The sequence below is a fragment of the Anoplopoma fimbria genome, chromosome 12 (genome assembly GCF_027596085.1).
Source record: "Anoplopoma fimbria isolate UVic2021 breed Golden Eagle Sablefish chromosome 12, Afim_UVic_2022, whole genome shotgun sequence".
In the NCBI taxonomy this organism is placed as follows: domain Eukaryota; kingdom Metazoa; phylum Chordata; class Actinopteri; order Perciformes; family Anoplopomatidae; genus Anoplopoma; species Anoplopoma fimbria.
Window position 1 is genome coordinate 10,707,685 of NC_072460.1, and position 9,547 is coordinate 10,717,231.

At 38.7% G+C, this 9,547-nt stretch overlaps 1 protein-coding gene across 1 annotated transcript; it reads left to right on the forward strand.

The window, feature by feature from the left end:
• The first annotated feature begins 94 nt into the window (after positions 1-94).
• Positions 95-883, forward strand: sst7 (somatostatin family member 7). The gene is made up of 2 exons (XM_054609954.1): positions 95-199; positions 656-883. Exons 1-2 carry the CDS (start codon positions 95-97, stop codon positions 881-883), a joined length of 333 nt encoding a protein of 110 aa, XP_054465929.1.
• Positions 884-9,547: the final 8,664 nt, after the last annotated feature.

Consider the following 9,547-nt stretch of genomic DNA (forward strand, 5'->3'; position numbering starts at 1 on the left):
ACTCACTCACTCACTCACTCACTCTTGTCTCTGTGAGCCTCCTGCTCCTCCTGTGGCTGTAGCTCTGGTCCATCACCTGCACTCCTGTCACAGCATGCAGCTCCTGGTGGTGTTAGCAACTCTCATGGGGGTTCTGTTCAGCGTTAGAGCAGCCGCCGTGCTTCCCTTGGAGGATAGGAGCTCTATCCATGTGAGCAGGGTGAGGAGATTTTTATTGTTCATATGTAGTTTATGGGAAATTTTCCCTCATAATTGTTACTTTCATTGGTAGATTTGTCTTTTTTTCTGGTGTAAATTTTTTTTAAATAATAGTCATTATTATTATTATAATATTATCATGTTGTAATAATAATTAGAAATTGAAAAAGAATTACCTAAAAATAAAGATTGCTTGTGAAATCAACAAAAGTTGATAGCTTGTGATATTTTTTCATTTGCATTTTAAATCATTCTCAGGGTAAAGTTTATACAGTCTTTAATTCAGCCTGTTTATTTGTACCTTCTTCAATGTGAAAAGTAAATCATAATGATACTTTAGAATGAAGCTTTCCAGTCAGATAGCTTTACATGTTTTTCACATTGTCCACAGTCTCTCTAACAACATGTTTGGTAATAATAAATAATAAATATATATATGTATCTAATTTGTGGTCAGGAGCTGGGCAAAGAGCGCAAGGAGCTGATCCTGAAGCTGGTGTCAGGCTTGTTGGACGGAGCTCTGGACACCAACATGCTGCCGGGGGAAGCAGCACCTCTGGATCTTGAGGAGCCGCTGGAGTCTCGTCTGGAGGAGCGGGCGGTCTACAACAGGCTATCACTGCCTCAGCGCGACCGCAAAGCCCCCTGTAAAAACTTCTTCTGGAAAACTTTCACCTCCTGCTAACAGTGCTCCACCTGCCTACTGCGCTCCTTCCTTGCCAGCTCCACATGAACTGTAGTAGACCTCAGCTGTACATATCATCTGCACCTGTCAGACATCGATGGACTGCACTGACACAGTGTGTCTGTTTAAATATTAATTATTTATGTATCTATTTATGTATACAATATATGTATTTATGTATGTAGCCGTTTCTTTAAGGGTCAACAATAAAGCATGGATATAACGTTTGAGATGGTAATCACAGTAAAGTGCTTTTGTAAATTGTTCAAAAAAAAGAAAAGGTCATATTTTCCGCCTGCTTCAACGATATAAATGCTAAGTCCAATTTCATGCAAAATCGTGGCTGTATTTTTTATTGTGGATGAGAACTCTTACTACACAAAAAATGTGGAAATATATTAGGGTATGTTATATCTGCTAAAAAAACAAGTTGCAGTCGTAAATACTGCAATGAGTATTCAGAGACAGTTTTTACCTTCTCTTCATTGAAGCCTTTTTTTAGTGCTGCTCGTAAGAGATAACAGAGTGCAGTTTATAATGTTGGTATCTTACTTATTCGGCTTTGTAGGCTACTTGTTGCAGAATAACTGTCTTTCTAGTTTATAGTCAAATAAAATGCTATATAAACTATCTAACTATAATGAACGGGAAAGAAAGAAAACATCTAGAATTCCAATTTAGAAACAGAAAATTCAAATAAAAGTGCCACAATTAGATCCTTACATTAAAAACAAATGATTGATTTCTAAATAAAAAATATAAAATTACTGGTAAGATAGATTGGGAAATATGCTGCATGTTGTCCCCTCTCTCTACCTTTTTTGTCTCTCTTCAGCTGTGTTATCTTATTAAAAAGGCAAAAGGCCCAACAAATAATAAAACATCCAAGAAGAAAGTGACCTAATTAAATAGATATACTTTTTATTGCTTTTTAAATATAGATTTAAATGTAAAAAACAACAACTTGCTGTAGAGAGGCTGCAATTATTAGCAGCCAGACAGCGTCCCTTATTAATTCCTAGTCACTAGTTGGAAGAGAAGCTACAGTGATTTATCGCTAGTCGTTAAATATGTCAATAAGACAGGAAAGTAAATAAACCAGAAGCTTCCCCTCGTATTCACTCAACGCAGTCAGTAGCAGCAGCAGATAAAATACATGTAGTCTGGAAAGTGGAGACATGTTGTACAACTAAACAGTGAACAAAAATCTAAATAGAAAAAGATGTGTGATACGAATCTGACATCACTTTTTGCCAGTGAAAGCGCGGACAAGGTTGCAGTTGAATGTTGACATGATCAAGTGCTCCCCGTGTGACCCTATCAACCCGGTATTCGATTCTTGCTGCAAACAAGACCCTGCATTGGCTCGTCCCTCAATCAGTCCAACTAAAATTAACACACACTCTCTTGGCCCTTCCTGCAATTACAACCACTTTGATATGTGTGTCTATTAACCTTACTACAGGTAGGGAGTGGAGTAGGTGCTGGCAGGGCCCACAGTCCCTCTTAGTGAACATATCGATTTCATGTGGGTAATCACATGCAGGTGGAAACTCCTGCTGTTTGAGCCAGACCAAATGAGTACTGTTTTTTATACTTGGGAATAGACGGCCAATCAAAACACACAAAAACCAACAAACAAAACAGCTCTTTGCATTAAATAGAGGGCTGCTGAAGAATGGACGCAAATGGCTGACAATTCCAAGAGCACTTTCAGTACATTATTGAATAATATATATCAACAGGCAAATATTCACCTCAGCTCAAAAATAATTAATTTTAGTCTTTTCATTGAGCTCTATGTTAATACTTGAGATGTAACTGGTGTTTTTGTAAACGTCAATACGCAGCTGCTGTTTACTGCCAGCTGTAATTTATGCCCATTGCTGTGCAGATGTTTGGCACTGAGCAATAGTCAAACTTAATACTTATTGTGAAATATGTGAATTCTTAAATAACTTACTATAAGTGTACCAGAGTCGCTACAAATCCCATACTGCCAGAAGAGAGGCAAAGTTAAGAGTAGTTTCCAGAAACTTTCCTAAACTGGGTTACTGTCTCATTATCTTCCTGAACAGGATGAATATGAGATAATGGCTCATAAGTGTGCTTGTTTCACAGGTGCAAAGACATGAATTAACATAAGTTCACAGTACTGATTGAATTACAGGTGGAACATTAAAGCCTACCGTGATGACGTTTTTTCATTTTTATTGACAGTTGGGGAAAAAAGCTCTTGAATGACCAGTCCGAGTTTTCATTGAACAAGGCTGCATAATACCCTGAAAGCACCATTTGATGGTGAGTTACAGTTTCAAAGCAATGTAATTACATGGTTTTGGCAAAAAGCTCCCTTCAACGATGCTGAATAGACAAAGGCTTACTTGATTACAGTTCATCACACGGCATCTTTCACTCTTATGTGCGGTGAAATGGACCATCTCTAAATGACCCATATTCAGGTTTACAGCTTGTGGGAGAGTCACTGGACTGAACAAAAGACACAAGCATTTTATGAATAGAGAGATGTCCACAAAAATAGAGAAAAAAGGCTGCTTCAGATGCCAATCAGCATATCTGGGTTTGAGATGGTAAACACAACACAATTTGATGTCGGTAGAGGTGCTGTCCACTTCTGACTCCATGGCCCTGGGCTCAAATGAGCATGCAGAGGAGCGACATCAAAGCTGATGCCTGCAAGCAAAGCATTTTATTGGCTTTCCTTTTGATCTGAAGGAGGAGGGAAAGGAGCACTCAGGCCTAACTGTGTAATTCAAATTTAAATTTGACTTTACATGTGCCGGTGTTTAGAAATAACAAAGACTCAGGTTTTGTTGGTGCTCCTCATATGAGGAAAAAACAACTTCAAAGTGAACCCGTCATGGTCACATAAATGCAGAGTTTAGTTTTAAACTTTATGATATGTGACTATACATGCTGTGATATGGTGTAATTTCAGCTATATATGTATATATATATATATTGAAACCCCAAATATATTGTGTAAAATAAAAGGACTGCTGGATATATTAAATCATAGCGACATTTTGTCAAATCACTAGGTGTAGTATGGAAGGGGTCGGTTGTAGAGACAAAAACATATATACCTGATGATTTTACCTTCACTCTTAACTGCCTCAGCCTCACTGAATGCAGCATGATCCCTGTGTTTGTCTCTGCTTTTCACGGATATGTCAGAACTCATTTTCATCCCCACTTGTGAGAACTTAGAAACGGTTAACATCAAACGGTTCGCCTACCTGGCCTCGATTGTTTAAGACAGGCCAAATTAACACCCAGCGCTCGGCTAAGGGCTTCTGAGAAAAGGTGCTAACAGGCAGGTTGTGTGGTGGCCGTCTCCCTTTTACCACAAACACTATCAGTGTGGAGTTATGCTGAAAGAAATTGATTTAAATAAAAGGGACTGTAATGATCTTTTGAAATTCATTTTTTTACACATTCTGGTTGCTGCAGCTGACGTACTGTTAATAGCATGTGTTCTGTGTGCTCAAAGCATATTGATTCAATGTGTAGCAGAGTAAATTGGAAATATAAAACGACATTACCACATTAATTTAACATCTTAGCTAAGAAAAAGAAAGGAAAAACATTCATAAAACCCATTCCTCAACTTTAATTTCCTACATCATACAGTGAGTGTACATGTTTTGTTTCAGAAACGAAGATGGAAGTTCCTTGCAGTCTACAGACATGTACTTATACTTTATTAACCCAGTGACTCTGGACACAGCGCCGGCAGCAGCCTGATTCATCTCTGTCAGCCGGGGCTCAATTTGTTTAGTTGTGACATTTGAGATGTTGTATCCAGAGCACAGTATGGTTGACTAGCTGAGGCATTTTGAAGTAAAATAAATATATAAGTTACCAATTTAAAAAAATGTTCTAGGGAAAGGAGTAGGAATAATGGACCTGTCTTGCTGTCTATGCAGCAGGTTTGCATCACTCTGTTGAAAGATCATTAGTAGCTTTTCAGGGACTCTAGTAAGCTGATAGTATTATAATGTCTTCCTGATTTCGATCAGTCGTTGCCTCCTGGTTTTTTTTTAATCAAGATTATAGCAAGTAAGTTAACAGATACGTTAACAACAACATAAAGGACTAATAAAGGATTATCTTATCTTAAATAGCTACATCATCGGGAGTAGGGAGTCTATGAGCGCTGAATGAAGCGCACACAACACACAAGCTAAAGTGTCCTCTGATGTATTTCTCTCAGAGAGTTCTCCTGTTTGGGAGCACCGATGGGAATGAAGAGATTGTTTTCCCCAGCAGGGTCTAATGATGCCTGATGGCTTATTCAGACGCCCAGTGCCAGCGCTAAAAGCTCATCATTATAGGGCCCTCTGCTCTTTCAGTGCTAAAGCCGTGGCTCTGAAAATGAGCTGTCACCAGAGATGCAGCACGCCGGCCACTAAAGTGACCCTGTTCGTTCTGGATGCCCCTACTTTGGGAAGCAGGGAAGGTCTGTGGTGAGAATAGCAAAACACAGGGTTTCAAATATTTAGTTAACGAAGACCTTTAAGTGCTGTATGGATGCAAACCGCAGTTTATATTTATTGTTGCAAAAAGTATCAATCTTATCAGTTTAATATGAGATTTCTTAAACTAAAGCTCATTAGTGTGCCAACGTTGACAACTTCCTCCTGAGGTTTTATTCCTCTACACTGTAATTAGGACTACTAGTAGACAGAATAAATAAGAATAAAAACTTAAAAGGGGTTTTGACTTAATAATCCCCCAGTGAATATGTCGAAACAAGAGTCTACAGTGGCTTTGTGAGGCTGTACTTTTAGGCACAATGGTGTTTTTAGCTATGTGCTAACAACAGCAGGCTGTTCTCCTAGTGACAATGCTAACATGCTGATGTTTAGCAGCAGGTATAATGTTTACCATCTTATTTTAGGTACGGCTGTCATGAGTTTTGCAGGCATGTGGTCACACACCAAAGTATTGGACAAATTAGATATTTGACCTGATAATGGCGCTGGGTGAAAGAACAGGGGATCATCAAATTCATTCAAACTTATTCTGACAGGGACCTCGAAGCCACCGGGACATATTCTTTATCACTTTTCTTTGCCATAAGAGCCAGTCTTAGCCAGGCTGATGATTGCAAACTCACCATATTACTATACTGTGTATTTGACCAATATGAACATCTTGTGAACAATATAGGCTATCAATTTCATTTATTTCATAATGCTTTCTATCTGTGATATCCTATGCAGTTTATGACATCCTTCACTTTCCAGCCTTATGTTAGACCAGTGGACTATAACCATGTTGATGGCAAATCACCTAAAATTGCTCAGCAGTTTATATCCAGGTGTTGCATATCAGGCCAATTTTACACTTACACGACGTACAAAAATAAAGGGGTCAGTTTGTAGGGCACTATACCTCTGTAGTTTTGCTACAATACCAGACAAAAAATGTTGCATGGAAACAGTTATTTGCATGATTTAATAACTAAAAAATATATCCTCTAAATAATTTCAACCACAAACCATTACATTTCTGTCAAGTTAATCAGCAAGACAGAAGACTATTGTATAAGCAGTGGAGCAGAGACATTGGTGCATTGGTGCACTGGTGTGGGGGTGGGGTTTTACCGTTAGGTGGCAATGCAAAACATGTAAAGATTAATTGTTTTGTGCATCGTTGACCAGCTGAATGATTCTCTACACTGATAACTAATCTCCTCACTTTATCTGTCTTGACTCCTTCTGTGAGAATCTGTCGTCCGAGCATATAATTGGTGTTTCAAGGTTGTGAAGACCAAACTTAAGATCCTTAACCAGGCTGAGAGCCTTAAGGGAACAACAGTTATGCTATGGCTGTAACTGCCAAGGTCACTCTCTATCATATTAGTTATGTTCAGCAGTTGTTAAGTGTTGATCTTATGATGAGGGAAGCTGATTAGATATCAAATACAATTTGTGCTTAAAGAAAAAAAACCCAATCAAGTCGTATTGCCTCTGCGTATTTTTTCAATCACTGAGGGCTGCTGTATATATATATCAGTAAACTTCAATCAGAGTGTCCATTGTGATTTTGCAGAGCGAGTTACCATCGCAGTTCATTAGTTTGGCTTTTACACTAAGCCTAAGACTCATGACCAGGAGCCACTCATGTTGATAGTGTCATTAGAAGGATAGGACCGCAGAGAGGGAGGAAAGCGCCACAAGATGATATTGATTGTCTTGTTTAAGCACTCCAGTGTCCTGTATGATGTGTACACTATGGGCTTCTAATCACAGGGGTGACAATCCCGTGATTAGCTACCAGAACAGTCCTTGTTTTGCTCAGCCTTTGCACCTGTAATAGATTTGTTGCCACAGCAGCAGATGAGGATCTCAAGTAATGTTATTTTCCCCCCAGTATGTAGTGCTGCTTAAGAATATTTTCAGGACAATTGGGCCCATGTGGGATGGCCGTACACCAGATTGCAATTGCTCTAACAACACGACATGCCAGTATGTCAAATGGACACACAGGCACAAAAAAAAACACCCATACTAAATGTTACCACAGTATTACGGGTGACAGTGATGGTTTCCGTTTATTAATAGCATGTGAAGTCCTCGCTGCTGCCGACCAGAGTCGTGCCATTACTCATATCGGAAATCCATGTTTAATGTTCAGGCTGACCATCAATTTTCTTAAGCCTAACAGGCCCGAAAATGTTTAATCAATTATACAAGAAATAACCCACCATTAATATCCCTGCTGGAGCTATTGAGTCATGGCCTGTCAGCACTATTGTATAGTTTCAAATCAGTGACATGCATGTGTTCACAATGAGTCGATGTGTTATGTATTATTAAAGTAAATATTCCCTGCTGATCACTTGCAAGCTTACCCAGAACTTAAAAGAAGTGAGTCCTTTTTCTTTCTTGGAGGCATTTTCTACCTTGTGAAAGATACGTTGGGTGAGCAAGTTACAAATTCTCTCCCCGCTTTAAATTGTAATTCAGTAGTTTTGTAAAAGAGAGCTGTTTGGAACACAATTAAGGAAAAAGCACGGTGGCGTCAGGCACCCTAATGAAGTAAAGGATTCAGGAGCAAAAGAAGCACCTGTGTGCCATTTCTCATCATTGCCTGATCCCACCAACGTCACTGAATGCTTTACTGCCTTTTGGCGGTCCACTGAATCGCTAAAGCTGGGGCTTGTTTGAATTAGCAAGGAAATGACCGTATTTGTTATCTGTGAAAAAGAGCAATGAAGGCCAAATCTAAAGAGTAATGGGCTTGACGTCAGGAATGAAATCCAGCACAAAAAGGCTCAACATGAATTCATCAGGAGCCATTCTTTCCCGTCAGCATCTGGGGATGCTGGTTAACAGGATGAGCAATAAATTATACACTGAACATGCGGGTCTAGCATTTGGGACACTTTGTCGTAAATGCACCACGGCTCTGTCACAGCGATATGCTATAATTGCATTCATCCTTAAGTGTAACAATAAAACCCTTGTTAAAATATTTCAGTGGATTTTAAGAAAAGTTGATATTTAAAAGCTGTCTATGAACCTGAATATATTTTACCACCAATATCTATTCATGAATTCAGGTGTATTTGAACATGTCTGTGAAATAGGGGCATACACTTTATACAATAACTTGCATAACAACAACATTAAACATAAAAATAACAAAAGATATTGACCGCATTCAATCAATTCTGTTTCACAGTCAAGTGTAGTTTGTAAATACATTTTACAAGACAAAATAACAACTTCTTACTGGATTTGTTAAGATTTAATATTTGTTCAAGTTGGCAATTTTTATTCATCTAAAACACTCCTTTTTTGCAAATTGTCAGATCACTTGGTCCATTGTTCCAAATGTATAATCTTTGAACCAAGATGATAGCAAAGCAGCAGTAGCATTCATTCTTTGCATTCAGTAGCAAGTCCTATTCTTACTTAAATCCTTTTCTCTGAAACCACGTCTTAAGAAAACAGAAGTGTTAAACAAGAATTTGTGACGAGACATTTCCAGGTGTTTTGTTTGTTTCTTGTCATTTAATGTATTCTCTGTGCCCACACAGAATTAGCAATAACAATGGCAGTGTTAATGGAAGCATTAGACTGAACCTGCTGCTCCCCACAGAACAAAGAGAAATGTCAATATACATTGACGGCATTCAATCAATTCTGTTCTTTTGGCTCGCGAACATCTGGCCCGGAGGCAGCAACACGGTGAGTCCTCGAAATGGCAAGAAGCCACAACATTCGAAATATATTTTCTCTTGTTCTGCAAATTAAATGTGTATGTTCCTGCCAGCAACATTTTTACATTTCTGCATTGGAAATTGGAACAATGACATATGCTTGAATACATATCTGATACTAATAGACATCTTGGCCTGTGCTGCTATTAAACAGCAGTCTTTTACTTGCATTTTATTTGTGCTATGGAAGCTTAAATCCTTGTGTCTGCATAACTACAACGGAAGCGCAAATTACAGTGGATTAACTCTACATTGTTCCTCGGTGTTCAGCAAAATGACACATCCCTACTTATTCAAGTCCTTAATTACAGTTTACAGAATGTGGGGGGTTGAGACTGAAGTGATTGCAACCAATGGAAAGGACGAAGAGGATGAGAATGAGGATCGCAGAAGGCTGTAGTAACACT

Coding starts and splice junctions, on each gene's coding strand:
- sst7 (XM_054609954.1), top strand. CDS start 95: ATGCAGCTCCTGGTGGTGTTAGCAACTCTCATGGGGGTTCTGTTCAGC. Junction 200..655: donor GCTCTATCCATGTGAGCAGG/GTGAGGAGATTT, acceptor ATTTGTGGTCAG/GAGCTGGGCAAAGAGCGCAA.